The 24012-nt window shown below is 38.1% G+C and overlaps 1 protein-coding gene across 2 annotated transcripts in view; it reads right to left on the reverse strand.

Annotated features, from left to right (window-relative positions):
* Nucleotides 1–4027: 4027 nt before the first annotated feature.
* Nucleotides 4028–24012, reverse strand: part of LOC108129624 (calcium/calmodulin-dependent protein kinase kinase 1) — a 31894-nt gene continuing 11909 nt past the window's right edge. Inside the window, exons 2-7 of one of the 2 annotated variants that reach the window (XM_070279727.1) lie at nt 20154–20840; nt 5492–5846; nt 4933–5120; nt 4643–4876; nt 4292–4581; nt 4028–4245 (exon numbers count right to left, since the gene is read on the reverse strand). In XM_070279727.1, coding sequence (XP_070135828.1) covers nt 4227–4245; nt 4292–4581; nt 4643–4876; nt 4933–5120; nt 5492–5846; nt 20154–20798 — 1731 coding nt within the window. In that variant the 5' untranslated portion in view covers nt 20799–20840 and the 3' untranslated portion in view covers nt 4028–4226. The remainder of the gene's footprint in view (nt 4246–4291; nt 4582–4642; nt 4877–4932; nt 5121–5491; nt 5847–20153; nt 20841–24012) is intronic. The other variant, XM_043210732.2, reaches the window with a different exon arrangement.

The following is a 24012-nucleotide window of genomic DNA, read 5'->3' on the forward strand; positions in this document are numbered from 1 at the left end:
CCAAACAGTGGCCAAGCCGGGATTGACGGCCAGGAAGGTTTTGCTGTGTGTTTGGTGGGATTGGAAGGGAATCATCCACTATGAGCTGCTCCCATATGGCCAGACGCTTAATTCTACCATCTACTGCGAACAATTGGACCGCTTGAAGCAGGCGATCGACCAGAAGCGTCCAGAATTGGCCAACAGGAAGGGTGTAGTGTTCCACCAGGACAACGCCAGACCACACACTTCGTTGATGACTCGTCAGAAGCTACGGGAGCTCGGATGGGAGGTTTTATCGCATCCACCATATAGCCCGGACATAGCGCCAAGTGATTACCACCTGTTCCTGTCCATGACGAACGCCCTTGGTGGTGTAAAGTTGAACTCAAAAGAGGCTTGTGAAAAGTGGCTGTCCGAGTTCTTCGCAAATAAGGAGGGGGGCTTCTACGAGGGAGGTATTATGAAGTTGCCGTCTAGATGGAAACGGATTATCGAACAAAACGGCGCATATTTCAACTAAATCGGATCACTGTAACACTTTTTATAAAGCATTGAATAAAGAGCAAAAAAGCGGAAGGGAGATATTTGACAACCTTATATCTAGAATTACACATACTTCTTAACCCGTGTTTTTATTCGAAAACTACCTCCCCTCCAAGATAATTCCTATTTTGTCTACCTTTGGTCTATCACAGTGGTCCCGACGGTGCCCCAAAAATAAAAAAACCAAAGTCAAAATTTTGACTTTAAATGTACCAATTCTTATTTATAATTGGTCTAACTATTTGAATTTATTCATCTTTTTCTTTTCTCTATCTGTCCTCTGTATGAATAGCATCAAAACATGATATTCATTGTGTATTGCAGCGTAAGCCACGTGCTCTCTGAAAAAAATAAGTAAAACTTATTTAATCCAAATAATTGTTCGATAGAATTGATTAATATTTTAAATAACTTAATAACCTTAATAAGTTAATACCTTTAACTTTTTTTTTACAACGAAAAGTATATGTAGTATGTGTTGTGTTTTGTGTAAATCATTATTGTATTTAGTACATAATTGTGAACGTTCTTAGTTTGTCTTTTCTGTGTTTGGTTAGAGTTTTTGTTGTGATGGCATTATTCTATGGCATTATTAAAAATATTTATTTATTTTATGGTTATTTTGTTAAATAAATTTATAATTTCTGTCATTATTATTCTAAGGCGAATAAGTTTCCCGGCAAAAAACTCGTTTTACACTGGTCCTATGGTAGCATAAAAATAAAAAACAATATTTTTTCATATAAAAACTGAATATAAAACCGATTGTTCATATGACAGCTGTATGATATAGTTTTCCGATCTGACTGAGTTTAACATATTATTTTAGGATAATTATAAAAAAATTTGTGCCATGTTTCAAGTCCCTACCTTAACTATAAGTATTTTTGGCCGCTCTCCCCATACAAGCCGGACCACTGTGCACTGCTTTAAAACTAGTGAAGCTACGAAAACATTCTTCATTCCATTTGAAAGGTTTATTTATTGTCCAATTTGCTTTTTTGGAGACCAAACATATAGACCAAAAATACACGGAAAATTATTTATTTATGTATTTTTATACCCTTGCAGAGGGTATTATAATTTCCGATCCTATAAAGTATATATATTCTTGATCAGGATCACCTCCTCAGTTGATATGAGCATGTCCGTCAGTCCGTCTGTCTGTCTGTTTCTACGCGAACTAGTCTCTCAGTTTTAAAGCTATCGACTTGAAACTTTGCACACACCCTTATTTCCTTTGCACGCAGTAGATAAATCGGAACGACTGGGATCGGCCGACTATATTTTATAGCTGCCATATAACTGATTGATCGGAAATGGTATAACTTCGGTTTTTTTAGAGTTAGAGAGTTCAAATTTGACTTGAGAGCTATTTTTGGCAAAACATTACGACATGCCAAATTTCATAAGGATAGGCCGACTATATCTTATAGCTGCCATATAACTGAACGATTTCCGATCGGTGGGTTTTTGGTAGAAATACCAACTTTGATATTTTTGAAGATAGAAGTTTGGGACTTTTTTTTAGATTTTGTTTTATAATAAATTGGGTTATATTATCATATTCTTATTAGGATCGGCCAACTATATCCGATGTTTGCGATATATATCCGGTTTTAACTGCAAGGGTATATCAACTATCAACCGAAGTTAGCTTTCTTTTCTTGTTTTTTTCCTTTTCTTTAAATGAGCCATAATATTCCACAATGTGACTGTAGTCATTTGAAGAGCATTGTATATGATGCTATGAGGCAAAATTAAATCAACCAAGCTCAAGTCAGCTTTTCGTTTCCGGTACTTTTAGCTTAAAAGAGTATGAAAGTCTGTTGTATTAAACGTGAGCACCTGCCATGATGGCTCAATCTCACGACCCCCTTGGGATATGAAACGATGCGTCAATCAGCGCCCCCTTGGAACTATGTTCCGCCGGATACCGACACTCAAGCCAATCTGTTCTAGTCATGGCTTGTATCCTTGGTTAAGGCTGGAGGCCTATCTAAACCTCTTCCTTCTGTGCTATACCGTTGTATAACCCAACTCCACGTCGAACCTGAAGGCTCAACTCTCATTTAGGTAGTAAACCACAACCACCACGTAGCTCCCTAAGGGGCCTCACTGGCCACGTGTTGACGACCCCGGATAAAGTAGACTATACAACTTATGTTATACTTTATAACAGCAGAAGACATTCTGACACAAATAATGCCAGCGAGACAAGATGACCCGGCCATTAAAACGGCCAAAGGTTTTAGAGAATTGAGCCGTGCAACTAAGCCACTTCGAGGACGGCTTTACCACTGGATCAAAACAATTTTCAGTTTCGAGGGGAAATCTCGCAAACAGGTACTTCCCCGCTCCAGATTTTCTGCTCGGTTGTAAAAGCGGTTGGTGCCAACGAGCACTCGGAATAACCACTGCTAAATATAGAACGCGACAAAGGATGATTGGAAGCTCTTTTCTCGTCAAGGTCTAAATTCGGGGAAGACGAAGAATTCGTTGAAGTGCTGAATCATCTCCTGTTAAATGGCCTCCTTTTTTGAGGCATTAAATTTGTAGCCAGCTCGCTTCTGAGCCAGCTTCAACAACTCCTTGGGAGTGGCCTTAAAATCCGACACCAAAGTTTCCCCTTCACCCAGTCAAAAAGCATAGCCTCGGGAACCTCCTCAACACATTTTAAAGTGGCCCGCATTCCCTCAAAATCTTTAAAAAGAACATACGGCCTCTGGCTCAAAACATGTAGCCTTCCAAAAGAAAGGGTGCATTTTCAGTACGTTTCAGTATTTATTTCATTTTAGATTAACGGTCCCAAATGCGGCGCAGCGAATTTTTTGTATTACGTATTCAATTTAGCGCAAGCTTCAGTCCCTCACTGTATGTAGAGGAAGACAATGACCGGGCATTGCAGCGGTAGAATAACTGACCAAAAAACGCTCAAGGGCACCGTTTTGAGTTCTCCAAAGTAAATTATTTCAAAGCTCACAACCAAGATAATTTTGTATGTTGTTTAAAAACACTGCTCCTTAAATTTTCTTAAATTTTTTCTAGCGAAATTCCAGAGCCAAAATTTTTGCCGATTTTCAGAAGAATTTTCTCTTCAACTGCGCGTTTTTAATAATGGGTTGCTTCTCAGAAAATATGAGAAGGGATTTTGGGCGAGATGAAAGAAAAGCGCATAAAAGCTTGACAGAGCTTGGCTCAAAGCTTGACAGAGCGTAAGAGAGTAGGACATGACGTCACAGGTAACACAGGAAAAATTTTCCGGTGGTTTCATAACTCAACACCCACAATAATAAAAATTTTATTTGCAAATGACTCAAATAAAATTTAAAAGAAATAAGTCAAAACAAAAATTTTAACGACTTTACATTTAGTCAATTTTAACGATTTTAACAAACTACATAATTTTAATCAATTTAAAGAAGACGGAGTATTTTATTTAAAAGTTTGACATTTGAAAGTTAATGGAAACAAATTTGTATGATTATTATTAACGACTTAGTAAAGTGGTAATTCGATTTTTTTTTATTTATTATTTATATACACTAACAACAGCTTTAGCCGGCTATGCCGAAAGTCCTTTAAATATTTTAAAAATATGTATAACAAAAAATTTAACATTTCAAACACAGTACATCGATTACCATTACCACTAAGAATGTTCCGTAAGAGAGGGAAGAAGCGGGTCAACTGATGCCTGCCTATAAATAAGAGTTTTGTCTGAAAAAATATTATTCACATCTAGTATTCAAAGAAGAAATCATACCTGTCCATAGATACTTCATAGGATCCGGGAGCAGAATTTGATCTTCCAGCATTGGAAAATTTTTTAAAGCGCGAGCTATACCTTTTTGGCGATTTTCCATCTTCTTCTTTTATAAAAGGATTTCCGAAAGAATGTTTTTTCAACATTGTTTTTATTAAAATGAGAGTGTCTAATTTTGGAATGCTCCTGACGACAAAGCTTAAATCTTCATCGTCTAGTTGAACCAAACAACAATTTTGTTCTTCAGTTGGCAGTGGAAATTTTCCATCAGAAGTAACCCAATTATTTTCCTAAAAACAGATAGAAAACATAAATATTGAAGAATAAGGTTAAAGTTTCTAATATTGAAACCTTAAGTTGAGGAACTGTTATTCTTTTGTTGGGGTCTTTTTCCAACATCATTAGTAAGCAGTTTTTTAACTGATCACTTATTGTAACAGTTTGTGGAAAAACAACAGAATCGTTTTTTATTTTTTCATATAAGAAAGGCACAGTCTCCCCAAAAAATGGAACGTTTCCATAAACTAGGGAGTATAATGTTACTCCCAAAGCCCAAACATCCGCTGCCTTTCCACAGTAGACATTCTAAAAAAGCAAATAATTATATTTACATGAATCAATTGGAATTTGTATTTACAAACCTGTCCCAACACAAGAGTTTCTGGAGCTCGAAAGGCAGGGGTTCCACCTGTTGTACCACTGCTAATTTTTGCCTCTTCTCCAAAAAATTCATTGCACACACCTAGATCAGCTATTTTGACGTTTCCATATTCGGTTAATAATAAATTTCCAGGCTTTATGTCTGCGTGAATAATTTTTTGGTAGTGCACTGCATGTAAATAAAACGAAAAGAAAATTTAAAATATACAACATTTTTGAATACCATATATTTAAGGAACAATTTAAGGATTACAATACAATTTACAATATTAGAAACAAGAAAGTAAAGCTAACTTCGGGAGGAGCCGAAGTTGACATACCCTTGCAAAATACGATGGGTATTTTGGTATTCTTGAAGATAGTAGAAGCTTGGGACTTTTTTTTAGATATTTTATTGTAATTAATTGGATATATTATGATATTCTCATAAGGATCGGACAACTACATCCGATGTTTGCAATATATATCCGGTTTTAACTGTAAGGGTATATCAACTTCGGCTCCGCCCGAAGTTAGCTTTCCTTTATTGTTTAAACTTACAATATTCCAAACCCAGTAATGTATCCCGTAGAATACTCCACGATCTTTCTTCAGACAATGGTTTTTCGGTTGGGATCCTTAAAACTTCGCCTAGTTTTACGAGTTCAAAAACCATATATAATGAGTCCTCAATTGGGTCGTCCAATACTTCGACCAATTTAACGACATTAGGATGGTCAAGTTTTTTTAAAACTGCGATTTCTCTGTAGACTCTGTCCAATGGAGATGTAGCTTTCCTAGGACCCCTGCGCATTAATCCAGCTTGCCGTAGTAAACGCTTTTTTGAAAGAATTTTCATGGCATAATGAGTTGAATCTTCTTCAGAGTATGCTAGTTTAACCAGACCATATGAACCCTAAAATTAAAATGGCATTGAATTAGATGATAGTTTTTCATATTTATTAGAATTAAATGTACTCTAAATTTCAAAAAAAGCACCTATAAATGAGTTTTTATTTTTTGCACGATACAACGGTTACAACTATTCCAATTACATATTTATTTTTTTTTTAACTTTTTCTTCAAGCATTTAACATGCATTAATAATGAAGCTTTTGAATAATGTTTACCAATTTATTCAACCAGCCAGCGACCTGTCTACAAACACATTTTCGATTTTGAACCAGTAATTACACGAACATTGACTGATGTAAGAGTACAAAGAGAGCAATCGAAGAAATCAAATTCATCCAAGTAGGGTGTTTTAAAAGATGGAAGGTTGGAACTTCGGATTGATTATATTTTTTGCCAAACGGATTCAGCCCGGAACTCGTAGAGTACACGGCAGAGCGTGCAAATAAATGTTGAATAATTTTTTCAATGCTGTCAATACATCGCGCATATCGCAAATGGCTAATTATCTAAAATTTACCATCTGCAATTATAAAATGATAATAAAGTATCGTTTAACGATTTATCAATGTTTCAAATACATAATTCCACAATAATTCATCTTGTACGCAAAACAAATTGACACTGAGAAATAAGTTGAAATTAACTCTGAGAATCGAGTCGTTTCAACGTTGGTTTCCAAATTGGCAATTTTTTGATTATTTGCCACCTGCTACTTGAATTATTTAAAAAACATTATGATCACCCTCCTCCCATACCTGTATCCGCCCTGGAACAAAACACTTAAAATGTTAAAAATTTGATATCTCTTTGACAGAAACACTTTCTTTTGATGTCAAACTGACTCGGTTAAAAGAATAGAAAAATCGTTCTCTATAAATCGTAACACTTTAGAAAGACACTTTTCATTACATGATTTTTATATAACTTTCTTTAAATGACTTTAAAAAAATAATTTTTTTTTGGCTCAAAAAGATGCACTTCTAGCTTAAATAAGTTTGAGGACGATTAATTCAAAATTCTGAATATTGTTATTTAACTCAAAATGTTTTCCATCTTGATCGATTTTTTTCGGATACTTTAAAATAAAAAACAGTTTTTTTGCAAGCTCTGGTACAATATATATTGTGTTCGTGTAAATGTATAGAGAAGGAATAATCTCCGGCCCCATAAAGTATATATATTCTTGATCAGCTTCAACAGCCAAGTCGATATAGCCATGTCCGTCAGTTCATATGCACGCATCGATCTCGTCTATCTATAAGAGATAGAGCTAAGGCATTTGGCACAAAGATTCCTTTGAAAGAAGAAGAAGGTTAAGATTATTTTAAATTTTTGTTCATGCCCCTCAGTCCCACACAGTCAGTACAGGAAGGTTTTTTGAAAAATTTTTAATGAAAAACTAGAGGAGTTTTTTAGAGAAGTTATAGATATTTATATACAGTTCCTATACTAAAGTATTAAAATTGTAAAATATATATAGTCGGGAAATTCGACTATAGCCGTCCTTTCTTATTATCATGTGAGTGTATGAAGCATAGAGAATGAATTATCTCGGACTCCATAAAGTATATAAATTCTCGATAAGCATCAAAAACCGAGTCGATATAGCCTTGTTCATCTGTCCGTCGGTCTATCCCTATGAACGCATGGATCTCAGAGACTATAAGGCTTCGACCACGCATCGAGCGTTGAGCGACGTTCTCTCGAGCGACGTAAAATATTAAAGCTTATGAGAGAGCATTAGAGTGGCCACGCAGCCGCTGTGCGACGAGCGAAGTTCTTGAGCGACGTCGCTCAGCGCTAGAATTGGTTTTAATTTGTAGTGCATCGCTGAGCGACGAAATGCAAAACATACCTAAAATATGCGCGGAAATTTTAATTTCGGCTGTTCAAAGCCGCATCGTTTTATGAAACGACTCGAGCGACGTAAAATACTAAAGCTTATGAGAGAGCATTAGAGTGGCCGCGCAGCCGCTGTGCGTCGAGCGAAGTTCTTGAGCGACGTCGCTCAGCGCTAGAATTGGTTTTAATATGTAGTGCATCTCTGAGCGACGAAGTGCAAAACATACCTCGGCTGTTTAAGCCGAATCGTTTTATGAAACGACTCTCATAAATAGTAAAAATTAAAACGCCTTTGTATTATTTTTAATTGTCTTTTTATACCCTTGCAGAGGGTATTATAATTTTGTCCAAAAGTGTGCAACGCAGTGAAGGAGACATCTCCAACCCTATAAAGTATACATATTCTTGATCAGGATCACCTCCTGAGTTGATATGAGCATGTCCGTCTGTCTGTTTCTACGCGAACTAGTCTCTCAGTTTTAAAGCTATCGACTTGAAACTTTGCACACACCCTTCTTTCCTTTGCACGCAGTGTAAAGGTGTATAAGTCGAAACGACCGGGATCGGCCGACTATATCTTATAGCTGCCATATAACTGATTGATCGGATATGGTATAACTTTGTTTTTTTTTAGAGAGTTCAAATTTGACATGAGAGCTATTTTTGGCAAAACCTTACGACTTGCCAAATTTCAAAAGGATCGGCCGACTATATCCTATAGCTGCCATACAACTGAACGATCGGAAATGACCCAACTTTCGTGTTTTTGAAGATAGAAAGCTGGAATTTAGTACAGATTCTATTTGTGGTCAGTTAATCCGACCTACCAAATTTTATAACGACCGGTTCACTATATCTTATAGCTGCCATATAACTGAACGATCGGAAATGGTTTTTGGTAGAAATACCAACTTTGGTATTTTTGAAGATAGAAGTTTGGGACTTTTTTTAGATTTTGTATTATAATAAATTGGGTTATATTATCATATTCTCATTAGGATCGGCCAACTATATCCGATGTTTGCGATATATATCCGGTTTTAACTGCAAGTGTATATCAACTTCGGCTCCGCCCGAAGTTAGCTTTCTTTTCTTGTTTTACTATAACCGTTTCGCTCTGTCACTCCGTCGCTTTTCGCTCGAAGCGTGGCCGAAGCCTAAGAGATAGAGGTAAATGATTTGGCACGGAAACTCTTAAATGGTCACTCAGTTGAAGTTTATTTCATATTTTTGCTACGCTCCCTCCCGCCTCCACAAATTGCAAATTTCTGTAGCGCTAGTACTGGAACGTTTTTAGAAAAGATTTTGATTCAAAACTTTTTCAATAACTGATATATATCTGAAACATAAATTTTATCCGAATTGGCCGATTTTTTTTTTTCTTTTTTCGAGGTTTTTCAGAACTTGAAATGGCTTGTGCATCGATTAGAGCATCAGCTAGTATTTCTGTATTCATTATAAAGATTACAGGCGCTCGAGAAAGGAATAATTAGTAATATTAAGCTAGTTGTAATATAATAAGCTAGGAGGAGTTAGTAAGGAAATGTAAAATTCTATACTTTAAATTGAAGGACAGGAGAGATAAGTTATAGTGTAGAGACCATTGTAGTTTCAACATAAGACCCGAAAAGCTTCGTGTTGTGCATTTATCAAACTGCAACGGCTAAGGAATAGAGGACTAACGTTTCTGTCCTACTATTAGGAATGTTAAAATTTAAGCGTGTTAGTAAATGCTGGCTATCTATATCCCCATTATTTAGGTTATGCAGAAAAACTACACCGAGCATTGTCCTACGATTTGTTAAGCTAGGTAAGTTTATAAGTAAGAGTCTACTATTATAAGATGGAAGGTGAAGATTTGCATCCCAATTTAGCAGGGACCGTAATTGTTATAATTTTTAAAATAAAAATTAAAAAATAAAAATTATTTGTTGATTTTTATGACAAAAATTGAAATATAACTCTTATTTTCAATTTTTATAATAATAATTAAGAATAAGAATTATTTTTCAATTTTTATAAAAAAAATAAAAATAAAAATTATGATTCAATTTTTATTAAAAAAATTGAAAATAAGTGTTACGATTCAATTTTTATTATAAAAATTGAAAATAAAAATTGAATGCGAATAACTTCTGAACCGAGTGGACTATTAAAAAACCGCTTACATTTTTATGATCTGTGGCGCAGTACCTTTCAAATGATGTATCGAATGTCCTTAAAGGACATAATCAAGGATTCCTCAATTATTCAATTTATTTAGTTATATTTCTAGTGTGGGTCAACAGGGGTATATTGGGAATCAATGTCCAATACTATCGAGACCACCGCATTGAAATCACGCTTGGCGTGATTGCGCTCCATGAAGCATGAAACTTGAAAATGTGCTAAACGAGTTTTTAATAAAAAAGGAGCAGGTCTACACTGTCACTTCAGACAATGGCAAGAATGTCATTAAAGCGATCGACTTCATGAACAAAGAATTGAATTCTGAATTTTGTGACGAGTTTGACGATGACGACCTTATAAAAGATATTCGCGTTCACTCTATACATTCGATTAGATGTGCCGCCTATTCCATGCAATTAGCTGTTCATGACCTGCTAAAAGAGAGGAGTCGGAGATTCCTTGTCGATAGCGCACGATCCATAATAAAAACTTTGCGAACTCCGACTTATAGGTAAACAAATTAAATGCATAACATTACACTTAAAAATTACAATACTATTTTAAAATTATGGATACATACCCCAACCTCTCCTGGATGTGCCAACAAGGTGGATCTCAACGTACACTATGTTGAGTTTTCAATAGAAAATCTAAGTGAAACTGCAGTTAACGGAATCAAATTGGGAGGAAATTAGCTTGCTGTTGGCGGCACTAGAACCTATTTTTATAGCCACTCAAAAATTGCAAAGCGAACAATTATATTTCGGCGATTTTTGTAAGCTTTGGCTTGAAACGAATTTAATACAACATATATTTTAATATACAAGTAATCGAAATAATTTTAAGAAACTCGGTGTGTACTTTTACATGGTTGGCCCACACTTGAAAATTTCTAGTAGAAATATAACTAAATAAATTGAATAATTGAGGATTCCATGATTAAAACATTTTTAGGACCTGTTTTTTTAATAAAGAGTAATATTGTCATTGCAGATGCCATTATTAAAAAATGTTTTTTCACATAATTCACATAATCGAGTCTTCCTTTTGTAATGAACACTTTTATTTATGGAATTATTAAGGAATCCTTGATTATGTCCTTTAAGGACATTCGATACATCATTTGAAAGGTACTGCGCCACAGATCATAAATGTAAGCGGTTTTTTAATAGTCCACTCGGTTCAGAAGTTATTCGCATTCAATTTTTATTTTCAATTTTTATAATAAAAAGTGAATCGTAACACTTATTTTCAATTTTTTTAATAAAAATTGAATCATAATTTTTATTTTTATTTTTTTAATAAAAATTGAAAAATAATTCTTATTCTTAATTATTATTATAAAAATTTAAAATAAGAGTTGTATTTCAATTTTAGCAATAGAAATTGAAATAAAAGTTTATTGTTTTTCTGGATTCACCGTTAAAAAATGGTATATGTGCCCTTTTTCCACTCCCCACAAAGGCTTTTTTGTCGTTCAATTTTTTTGAACTCATAAGTCTTATTTGCAGTCCCTGCAATTTAGACCTGTAAGAGAAAAAGTTAAGAAAATCTTTTGTACGGATTCTATGCGGTCCTGATGTACTCTATATTTGGGACTCCACAGAACCGGACGTACCAAAGAAATGAATAAGGTGTTAGTTAAGTAGGGGTCGTTAAGTTCTTTTGACCACCTTTTCATGAAACCAAGGACTTCTTTGGCCTTCTTAACCATTAAGGAAATATAGTCGTCAAATTTAAGTTTAGTTTCTAATAGGACGCCGAGATCATTAACCTGATGTAATTTCTCTAAGGCAACCCCATAAAGAGTATAGACTGAAGACTCGGACGGACCAACAAAAATGAATAATGTTATGAGTCATTAATTTCTTTTGACCACCTTTTAATAAAACCAAGGACTCCTTTAGCCTTATTAACCATTAAGGAAATATGGTCGGCGAATTTAAGTTTAATGTCTACCTGTGTAACCTGATGTAATTTCTCTAAGGCAACCCCATAAAGAGTATAGACTGAAGACTGCATTGGACAGAGATGGATTTGTATTGAAGAGAAAGCTTTACATCATATGCATACATAAGACCTAGAGAGTTTGTTAAAGCAGTTCGTCCTTCCATCTAAATAGCTTGAGATCCACGTTAAAAGGTCTATAAAGAATCCCAACATATTCAGTTTACTCAACAAGAGTGTGTGATTCACTGAATCAAATGCTTAACTAAAGTCTGTGTAAATTACATCGTTTTGATTTCCCTTACGAAAGCCATCTATGACAAAGGATGTCAACTCCAATAAGTTCGTGGCGGTGGAGCGACGCCTAATAAAGCCATGCTGACAAGGAGAGATGATCGAAGAGCAAATGTGTTACAGATGGGAAGAAAATAATTTTTCAAATAACTTTGGAATTGCCGACAATTAAGAGATGCCTCTGTAATTGGCGGCTTCGAACTTTTTCCCTTTTTTCACACTAAGGGTAAAAAATATAATTCGTATATTATATTTATATATATTAATATTCGTATTTTCGCACACAGCCTGGTACTCCATCAGGGCCTGGCGAATAAATAGGTTTGACCTTTAGAAAATCAGATAATAAGCTTTTCTCGAAGAAAAAGGGACGGCAAATAATCCTCTATGGATCCTCTGGAGTTGAAAGGGGGAAAGCTCTGGAGAGAGCGGTACCATCGGTATCAAATACAAAGCATAAGTCTAAAAGGCAACCTAACGAATTTCTAACATGGTTAATTTGACCTAGGGACATGTCAAACATGCCCGCGGTGAAGTCATGGTGAGTGATATGTTACAAAGATGGTGAGTTATCGACGTTGGGCCACTTTAATTCTGGGATATTTAAGTCGCCCACAGCGACGAGCTGGTCACGATTAGTCATAAGATTAAAAACGGATTAAATAGCGGATAAATGCTGCCAATATGTGGGCGGTTCAGACGAAGGCGGTATATAAGTAGTGTCCGGGCGTTATTTATCTTTTCGATTTATCGCTCCATCTTCAGTGAGATTAGAATCCACCCAGATTTTTCCCTGTAATCTTTGCAAAGCTTTCCTTGTCTGGTCTCTCCCCTAGTAAAGTTATTGTTTTAAGAAGAGTCGTAGAGCAAGTCGTAGAGAAAAACCACGCGGGATTAAAAGCTGACCCATTAAATATAATTTTAAATTAACCAACATAAATTAAGCAAGTAAATAAAATGAAGTTCAATGCATAACTGTGTCTAGTCGTTTGGATTCAAAACCCCCGAGCAGAACTGTACTCAACTATGACATTACGCCCATGAAAGGCATTTGTCACAACATTTTTGGTGGCCCATGAGGGGAACAATCCAAACACGACTCCACAATCCATGGTCATCTCCAACATTTCCATCAAAATCGTTAATGGAAACCTAATCTCAACACGGAACCATTATTCTCCTTTTCAACTCCTTTATTCTCTTTGACAAAGAGGAAGCGAAAATAACGGAAAAAAACTTTCCATCGCACGTGTCGCGCAAACGCTTGCCCATTGTCGCTCTCTCACTTTGGAAGATACGTACGTAAGTGTGCATACGCAAAATGAGCAAGCCCAAGCCAGCGAGCACTTCCAGTGTAGAGTCTGAAACAATGGCAAAGGGTGGCAACGCCGACAGCTTGTTTGCGCTCCAGAAAGATCTTCACAATCAGCTCAACCAACTCCAAATAAACTTCAAGAAGGACAGCACGTCTCGGAAAACTAAGCCCTATTTCCAACTGCGCCTGTCCAAACTCAACTTAATAAGCCAGAAATTCAACAAGAATCATCAAGAGTTTGTAAGCGCTGTCTACCCCACACACCCTTACTTCGTCGATAATTTAGCGGACCAGTTTGAAGAGGAATTTATCACAGTGTTCTGTTTAATATCTACGGAGTCCGAAACACTTTTCCCCAGTTGGCTACCAGTGTGCGGCGAGCAACAAACGACGCCTGTTCCTAAAATACTCGGCCTTGGTGCGGCAGTCCAACTTCCAAAGTTTCCAGTACCTAACTTTTCTGGAAAGTATACAGATTGGCCAGCTTTTCATGATCTGTTTATGCAACTTATTCACCAGAACCAGGCGTTGTCAAATATTCAGCGATTCCATTTTCTCAAGCAAGCACTTCCCAAAGAGCAGGACCAAGATGTACACCAGATGGAACTAACGGATGGCGCCTACACAATTGCATGGGATCCCATCCTCAAACGCTATAATAACCCCCGTTTACAATTCATGCACCACATGAACGCCCTCTACGACTTAGCCTTTATCTCAAGGGAAAGCTTATCAGAGATCAAACATATGCTGAACGTAACCAACGTATGCATCAACGAGTTCAATCGTCTCAAAACGAATATCCATTCTAACACGCAATGGATAGTCAATCATTTGATCGCTAGACTGCCTAAGACAACTGTACAAGCCTGGGAGCATTGCTCGGGAAACTCCAGCGACATTCCGAGTTTCCTCGATTTGGAAACCATCCTCAACAATCGCCTCGTCAGCATGAACATCATTGAGAACCGGAAATGTTCACAGCCCGCGCAAAACTCTACGATCAACAAATCGACTAATTATCCACGCCAAAATCCTAAGCAAAACGGTTCCGGCTTCAAAGGGCAGCACGTTCCACACCACGACTGGAAACAGCGGTCCCATCTCTTGCGTAAACTGTAAGGGGCAACACATTTTGCGGTGATGTCCTGGTTTTTTGTTCAAGGATTGCTTTGCCCGCAAACGAATCATTGACCATACAAAGACATGTCTAAATTGCCTCAGCATCCATCATCCCTTGTCGCAGTGTGGCAGTAACAAGAGTTGTTTACAATGCGGACATCGTCACCATACCCTGCTTCACTTCCCCACGACGTATACCAGCTCATCACCGATTATTCAGAACGCAGCAAGCGAGAGCTCCGATCCTCCTCATCCTTCCGATTCCACTACAGTGCTGATGGCCACTGCCGCGCAGTCAACTCGATCCATTTTGCTGGCCACAGCTCTAGTACAACTACATAATAACAGCACCGGACAAACTATGGTACCGTTATTCGAGCCTTGATCGATCATGGCTCTGAGGGCACGTTAATCACAGAACGTGCCGCTCAGTTACTGGGACTTCCACGTCACCACGTCACTTCCACGAACATCTGTAGATGTAGTACTGCTCATGTACGGACGCTCAATTTCACCATCTGGTGCGACAGGCGTATGTCCTCAACTTGATAACCTCTCATTTACCAAGAAGCAATGTCAACGTGGACACTTGTCAGCATCTTCAAGGATTACACTTGGCCGATCCCACCTTTACCAGGCCAGGCCGCATCGACGCGTTATTTGGAGTAGATCTAATACCACATTTGTTGCTGCCAGATTTACGGAAAGGAGCTTCAAATCAACCTATTGCTCAACTCACTCAATTGGGTTTGATCGTGTTTGGCCATAGCAATGAAACAAGGGCAAATGTGGTAACCATTCGTTGCCATCAGACTAATCTGGATGCACTGGTAAAGGGTTTCTTCGAACTCGATCAAATCAGCTCTGAGAGGACCTTAACAGCAGAAGAACAATGGTGCGAGGATCATTTCCAGCGTACCTGCACCCGACAACCCAATGGAAAATACCTGGTCCGGCTTCCGTTAAAAACTGAATTTGATAAGGAACAAGTCATCGGAAAGTCTCACCAAATCGCACTCAATGGATTCCATCTCTTAGAACGTCGGCTAAACAGAAACGACACACTTAAACAACAATATCACTCCACCATTAAGGAATATTTTGATCTTAAGCAACTCTCCAAAGTCACTACCGCCGAAATTCGACATCAAATGATCACTCCAAGAGGTCAACAGTACTTCTCATCATGTACTCTCCCACAACACGCCGTGGTAAAGGAGGACAGTACAACGACCAAAGTTCGGGTGGTGTACGATGCATCATGTACCACTTCGAACGGAAAATCCCTTAACGATATATTGTGCATTGGGCCACCGCTACAAAATTATTTAGGTGGAGTCATCATGAAGTGGAGGCTACATCGTTACTTAGCAGATATCCAACGATTGTAGGATAACCAACGCTGTATCGACATGCACCAGGATGACGCTCAATTTCAACGCATCTTATGGAGGAATGACCAAAACGAAATAGCCGAGTACAGCCTAAATACTGTCACTTTTGGTACTGCATCAGTACCGTATACAGCCATACGCGTGCTCCATCAACTCGCTTACGACGAATAACATCGCTACCCATTAGCAATTCCAGTCTTATTAAATGAAGTATATGACGACGTCCAAACTGGTCACAATACTGTTCATGGAGCATTGGATATACGAAATCAACTTATTGCTACACTAAAATCGGCTGGAATGGAACTCAGGAAATGGGCATCAAATCATCCACAGATCTTATCCGGAATTCCTGACCAACACATGGCCCAAAAGAAGCATGTAGAAGTAAATTTCCAGGAGACTATTAAAACTCTGGGACTTTATTGGAGCCCACACAAGGATTTATATAGCTTCAAAATTCGATTTGACCTTCCTACCTCCTTTACTAAACGTTCCTTTCTTTCACTAGTCGCTCGCCTCTATGATCCCTTAGGCTTTATAGTTCCTGTCACTACTGCTGCCAAGAGTATTCTAAAGGACATCTGAAAGTGGCGACCCGAGACATCCGACAAAACCCAACCCGCTCTCGATTGGGACGGCCCGATCGGATACTTCAAGCCCTTTGTGAAGAATTCCGACATCATTTACCAAACATTGAACAGTTGAAAATACCTCGGTGGCTTGGTCACCAGACCGGTGAGCCACAGTCACACCAACTACACGTCTTTTGTGACGGCTCCTCGCAAGCTTACGCAGCCGCTGTTTATCTCCGAATACAATATCCATCCGGGAGAGTGAGCACGACCCTATTGACCGCACGGAGTCGAGTCACGCCCACTAAGCCGCTAACGATCCCTCGAATCGAACTCTTTGGTGCAGTGTTGGCTGCACAACTGGCTAAATGGGTACTAACGCAGTTTTCATCCACCGGAATTCCCATGTCAGTTAATTTCTGGACTGATGCATCAATCGTTTTATATTGGATTAAAGGAAATCCGACCCGTTGGAAGACTTTCGTCTCCAACCGTATTGGCAAGATTTTGGAACTAAGTACTACAACCCAATGGCACCCTGAACCTTCGGGAGAAAACCCAGCCGATTGCACTTTAAGGGGTCTTACTCCTCACCAACTAGCCAGGCATGACATCTGGTGGTTCGGTCCCGATTGGCTACGGGAGGATGAGAATCGGTGGCCGAAGAACACGAACTCTCCTCACCTTGACCAACATCACAAAGAAAGAAGACAACCAACCAACATCACAGCACATGTTTGTTCACTTGGCGACTCAATCATAACCTTTTACTCATCATATAACAAATTGTTAGTTGTTATGGCTTACATCCAAAGGTATCTGCATAACTTACGCCACCCACAAGAACTTCGTCATGTGGGCGCGATTCGAGTACCAGAATTACGAGAAGCTCTACATAAAATCGTAAGGATGGTTTAGAAAGAAGCCTTTTCTCAAGAGATCAGCCGAGTCCTGGCACGAAAATCTCTATCCAGGCACAGCGCTCTTTGCCCGTTTTTAGACGACTTTGGGATTCTGCGACTCAAAGGACGACTGAAGAACGCTCAACAACTGTCCCAAGCACAGAAAAATCCGATCATTATACCCAAAATGCATCATTTTACTGACCTCGTAATCAAAAATGCGCACCTGAACACTCTTCATGGAGGCACCGAGCTCACCTTAGCAACCATTCGGCACACATTCTGGATAGTCAATGGGAAACAAGCAGTAAAAAGAGTTCTACGACAATGTGTCCAATGCTTTAAACATCGCCCAAAGCCTGCCTCACAGTTAATGGGGGATCTGCCACTACATCGAGTCAACCAACCTGGTCGAGCCTTTGAAGTTACTGGCGTCGCATCACACATACAAGGCATATATCGCAGTATTTATATGTTTAGCAACCAAGGCGATACATCTAGAAGCGGTCACAGGACTATCTACTCAACACTTCCTTTGGGCTCTTCAACGCTTTATTGGACGTAGAGGTTTGTGTAAGCATCTATACAGCGATGGAGGAACCAATTCCATCGGAGCAGACAATTCTCTTCGCATATGGCAAAAGGAGTTTCGAAATTCCATCGACACGGACATCGCACCCACTCTTACGGCCCGTGGAATCCAATGGCATTTCAACCCACCGCACAGTCCTAATTTTGGGGGATTGTGGGAGGCGACCATAAAGGCCGTGAAAACTCATCTGTATCGTTCCTTCAAAACTCACTGCTATGACCTATGAAGAACTATCCACGGTGCTTACCCAAATCGAATCATGTTTAAACTCACGTACCCTTATCAGCAAACGATTTGTCCCCACTTACTCCCAGGCATTTCCTTATAGGAGGACCTTTATTGGCACCTCCGGAACCTTCTCTTTCAGACAAGTCCATCAACGCACGCTTCGTCGACGGTCAACGGCTCCAGAGACAATTTTGGCATCGATGGAGCGCCGATTGGCTTTCACATCTTCAAGCACGTCCGAAATGGCGCCAAGAACGAACGAATCTGCAAATTGACGATTTAGTTGTAATCAAAGATGACCGGCTTTCCTTAAACGAATGGAAGATGGCTCGAATAATCGATTTGCATCCTGAAGAAGATGGACTAGTTCGCGTCGCCTCACTAAAAACCGTTTCTGGAACCTATAAGAGATCCCTGTCCAAGTTATGTCCATTGCCAATATCCATCAATCCTATTCCGAAACCTGAAGAAGTCCAATAACACAATAGAAGCTATATCCTGCTGATCCCAGCATTCAAGGGGCGGCATGTACGGGCGTTATTTATCTTTTCGATTTATCGCTCCATCTTCAGCGAGCTTAGAATCCACCCAGATTTCTCCCTGTAATCTTTGCAAAGTTTTCCTTGTCTGGTCTCTCCCCTAGTAAAGTTATTGTTTTAAGAAGAGTCTTAGAGCAAGCAAGGCGATCGAAGTAGTGGAGAAGGTCAGAAAAAACCACGCAGGATTAAAAGCTGACCCATTAAATATAATTGTAAATTACCCAACATAAATTAAGCAAGTAAATAAAATGAAGTTCAATGCATAACTGTGTCTAGTCGTTTGGATTCAAAACCCCCGAGCAGAACAGTGCTCAACTATGACATTACGCCCATGAACGGCATAAAGATTTCTCGGACAAAATGATTTTAATGCAAATAAACTCAATGTCACCAAACTCTTGTGATTTCACCTCTTCAGAAGCAAGAGTGGAGTCTACCGAAATGAGGACTCGTTGAGGTCGATCCCTTCTAAAAATGGTGTACTTAGTTGGAAAAACTTCGGAGCTCAAGATCTCCGGCTTTAACCAAGTTTCTGTAAATGCTATAATATGCGACGCAAAGAAAGAACTATCAGAGTATAGTTTGGGGAGTTTGCTACAAAGCCCCCTAGTATTCTGATAGGTAAGTGTTAGTGACGATACTAGATTTTTGGGTTAGTGGACGAAGAAGAGATGGATGGTATGTTGGTGGTTCTAATATGTGGAAGTTTCACTCCCACTGGTTTTAAACGTTTTTTCTTTTTAGTACTAGGCCGATGTTATTGGACGAAAATGTTCTCTGACCAAAAGCTGGGTGAACAAATCGTCTTGAACATCAGCGCAGGTAAACGAATCTTGAAAGAAGACGTGCGACTTACATAATTATATTTACATTTCGCTATGTCCTCCACCTTAATATCGGCTTTAGTTTTGGCTTTGATATAAGCCGAGATATCAATCTCTGAAGTATCAGAAAAACAAGTACCGAGAAACAAATATATGTTTTGATGGAGGAATCGCCTGTAAGGGTTTTGGTGTCGCAGGTACGAGAACTGCAGCATAAGTCGGTGCCGGTGGTCCGGACTGTGGAATACCCTTTTGGGTGACTCTGACTCTGGGGGTTTCGTTTACTACGACCTGTGGTACCACTTGAAGAGATACCTTCAAAAAGGGATACCTTTTTCGCTCAGTGAATGTCCTGTTCTCATTATTTTATGCTGCTTACGGACAGATTAAATTTAATAGAAATTCATCAAAATTGATTCATTGGAGGATACTGCTAAATAACAAGAAAAAGTGAACAAACAATTCAACGATTACATTTGTAAAGTTTTAACTTAATTTTCTTGCTTACCTGTCCAATAATTCAACGATTACATTTGTAAAGTTTTAACTTAATTTTCTTGCTTACCTGTCCAATTTGTTCCATTAATTTATATTGATTTAATTGAAGAAAGCTTCCAGATTTTTCCAATGAGATTCTTCGAGATTCTCGAAAATTAGGTCGCCGGCGGTTACATCGAGGACTACCAAATGGACTGGCATATGGACTATATGGAACGTTTGGGTAAATAGGCCGGATTTCAGCCGATTGATATTTTAAATCGTTAGGTGCGATACTGGGAAACTTTTGAATACCTTCATTTTTTAAACGAAAGCCTTCATGAATATTTCTAGTTATCTTTGATATTGAATTTGAAATTTCAGTTAAATTAAAGTTTTCCACTTTTACATTATTGCAAATTGGTTTATGTTCATTATTTAAATCCAGGGATTGTGACTTGTGAAGCTTGGTTCTTGTGGTTACTTGATTTGTATTAATTTGTGGAGACTCGTCGAGTTTAATTTGTTTTGAACTTTCACAACCATTTTGAATGTCAGACTCAAATTCTGGAACTTCTTCTTTGGTACACTTCATATTATGCTCAAAAGAAACGATCATGGGCTCAGGAACATTCTTATCACGCAATCTGTTAATAAAATCTAAGTTTTCTACTTTCAATTCTGCTTCAATTTTAGATTCTTGCGTTATTTTCAATGATGATGAGGAATCCATGTTTCATTTATTTATGGTATGTTTAATTATTTCCTATTATTCCTAATAGTGAAAATAAATCAAAAAAATTAAAAAAGATTAATTAAGTTAATTAATTTGTTTAATTTGTTTGTTTAATGTACTTATTTGTTTATAATGTACTTAGTTGCGAATATACCCAATCAAATAAAAGCATCTTGACGTAAAATACCTCAAAACAATACCTGGAAAGAAAAAATGCAATATACAATAGATATACAAAACTACACATTACCAAATATTCTTACATGGTGTCTTTTTTTTACTCGCATGTGGGGAATAATACTATTATTTAATGTGTAGTTTGACAATGTGTAATGTCAAACTATCTTAATATATTCGTATATATTAAGCCTATGTATATCTGTTATAAGTTATAAGCGCGTTGTTTGGAGTGCATACGCTGAAATTACGCTGAGAATACGCTTTTTAAAACAAACGCCGAAAATTTCAAATGTTCGAGTACAGCCCGTAAAACACCGAGCTAGGCTTGGGATCCCGGAGGCCATGGCTGCTCTGCTGTGGTCTAATGTATAAGTGCTATACATTAAATCCTTCAAGACCTTTAGCATAAGAATTAACCCACTTGGTGTTCCACCTGTAAATCAATTTTTTATCTCATGCATATCCCTTTCCATTTCTGTAATTGCCATCTCGGCTGAAACCAAATCAATATCCTTATTAAAAAAAAAAAAAACAAATTCTATAACTCTAACCTATTAGAATTTTTTGGGGTTACGATAGTTCTTCATTTACATTATCGACTTAAAGACATTTTATAAAACTTAAAAAAATATTTGTCTCACAAACTTATACGCATTAGCCAAACCTACAACTGGCTGTTGTGAAGCATTTGAAAAATATTGAGTAACTCAGTTATTTATTTATAGGAATTATATTCAAGATCCGAAAAAGTTTTATAATTTTTTAAAAACTAAGCGTAAATATATTACGAGTCTGCATAAATAGCCAAAATACGGAATTCAGATACACAATCTTGAAAATAAATGAAATGATGCAGAAACGAAAAAAAAAAAATTGAAAATTATGAGGCACGTGCAAGAAAAACTAATCAAAATACAAACACGTGCCGTTTAAAAATAGTTTTGGATTTGTGTTTACCTAATGTGTAATATACCAACATATATTGAATGTTTTCGTCACAATGTGGCAGTGGCTTGCGGGTTCTTAACCGTTAGTTTACCTCTTCAAGAGGGTTTTTTATTTTATTCATTATTATTTCGTGTAATTCTTTGCCGCTCTCTTCTGACGCAGTAGTTGCACAAGGTCGTAGTGGTGATTAAACTTGCTACAGCGAACATTCTTGTTTGTAGTCGCGCTGGAGCCCTAGTTCCATGCCGAGCTCTGTTGGATTCTAGATCACAGGAGCACGTGATTCATTCCCGACTGGCTAGTCAGCTGCAGCTTCGAAGGTGCATATTTTACATGGCGGCGTCTTACATGGCACAACCAAAACGGTTGTGGCGATTTTGAAACTCCAGCCTAGTTTCAGTTTGGATATCTCCAGTTTGAATCTTTCGGGCAATCTTTCTTTGGCTTTTTCCGGCCACAGCATATCGATCTGTTTATCGGAGCTAGTCTTTTCTATGAGCTGCTGTGGGAAGAATCTTACTCCCAAGCTGTGCGACGATTGCTCTCCCGTGAAAAGAAGCTCTGCCGCCGTCCTCAATTAAATGAGCAATATGCTGCCTTCATAAAGAAGTATTTGGGGTTGGGTCATTTGTCTCCAGTGCCTACAGATAAAAATGTCACTGGCCAGTACTTCCTGCCACACCATTACGTTTTAAAGGAGGAAATTCAATATCCAAGCTCAGGGTTGTTTTTGATGGATCTGTTGTCACAACTTCTGGATATTCATTGAATGACGTGTCGATGTCTGGCCCAGTTATTCAGCCAAAGTTGATGCATATTCTGTAAAGATTCCCTGGATGATTGCTAACACTGTGTTTGCTCTGAAACCAGCATTGAGGTTTGTATGCTGGATATGCGATTTATTACTCTGCTCGAAGTCCCGAATAGCGCCTTTTAAGTATTTTTGCTGGTGCGATTCTGCTGCGACTGTCTTAAATTTGAGAAGAACCCGCTCGCTTTGATATTTTCGCTTATATCGCACACTTATGATGTTATCTAGTACCAATCGAGTTTTGACTATACTCTCTTTCCTCTGTAAAGTAAAATAAGTCGATTCAGTCGGAATTGGCCAACTATATCCTATAGCTGCCATATAACTGATTGATCGTAAATGCATTAATCGATGTCAATAGATCAAGATGTGACCGGCAAATTATTTGCTGCAAACCTTTGGTGAAAGTGGTTTTTGTTGCGTTCTCTGATAAAGTATCCGATTCAACAATGGACTTTGCCATCTGGATGATCTATGCAACAAAATGTACAACCTCTTCTTCGAAATTTGTATTTACTTGAGCAGTGAATGGTTATTGGCATTCCATATTAATTATCGTAGAATCTGCATCGATTATTTAAACTTTTGTGCGACCTATTGTATGACCATGTTCCGGTTTTTAAAATTATTTGCTTGGTGATTGGAATTATAGCTGCCATTTTTTTATGTGACTGTCTTGAAGCCTGGTTCTTGTCGCATGCGACTCTAAACTTTTTGTACACCACCCAGCCTTATAGTTGGCCTTGTGGCCCTTCTTTGTTGGTAGAGCAGTGAGGTGAATTTTGGGCGTGCCGGCAGACGACACAGACAGCCCGAAGTGGAACTTAGTACAGATTATATTTTTGGTCAGGTAATCCGACCTACCAAATTTGATAACGATCGACCGACTATATCTTATAGCTGCCATATAATTGAATGATCGGAAATAGTTTTTGGTAGAAATACCAACTTTTGTATTTTTAAGATAGAAGCTTGGGGCTTTTTTTAGATATTGTATTGTAATTAATTGGTTATATTATGATGTTCTCATAGGGATCTACCAAAAACATCCGATGTTTGCGATAAATATACGGTTTTAACTTTAAGCGATATCAACTTCGGCTCCGCCCGAAGTTAGCTTTCCTTTCTTGTTGCTGTTGGTTTTGGTACGGTTGCAGAAATGGTATCACTGCTTGTTGTTGTAATAAGATGGGCTGTCTTATACTGTGAATTTTATGACGTGGGAGTCAGAGTGAGCAGTGCGAAAAAGCAAGACCGTGACCAGTGGTCAGT

Source organism: Drosophila bipectinata, chromosome 3L, assembly GCF_030179905.1.
Source record: "Drosophila bipectinata strain 14024-0381.07 chromosome 3L, DbipHiC1v2, whole genome shotgun sequence".
NCBI classification, from domain to species: Eukaryota; Metazoa; Arthropoda; class Insecta; order Diptera; family Drosophilidae; genus Drosophila; species Drosophila bipectinata.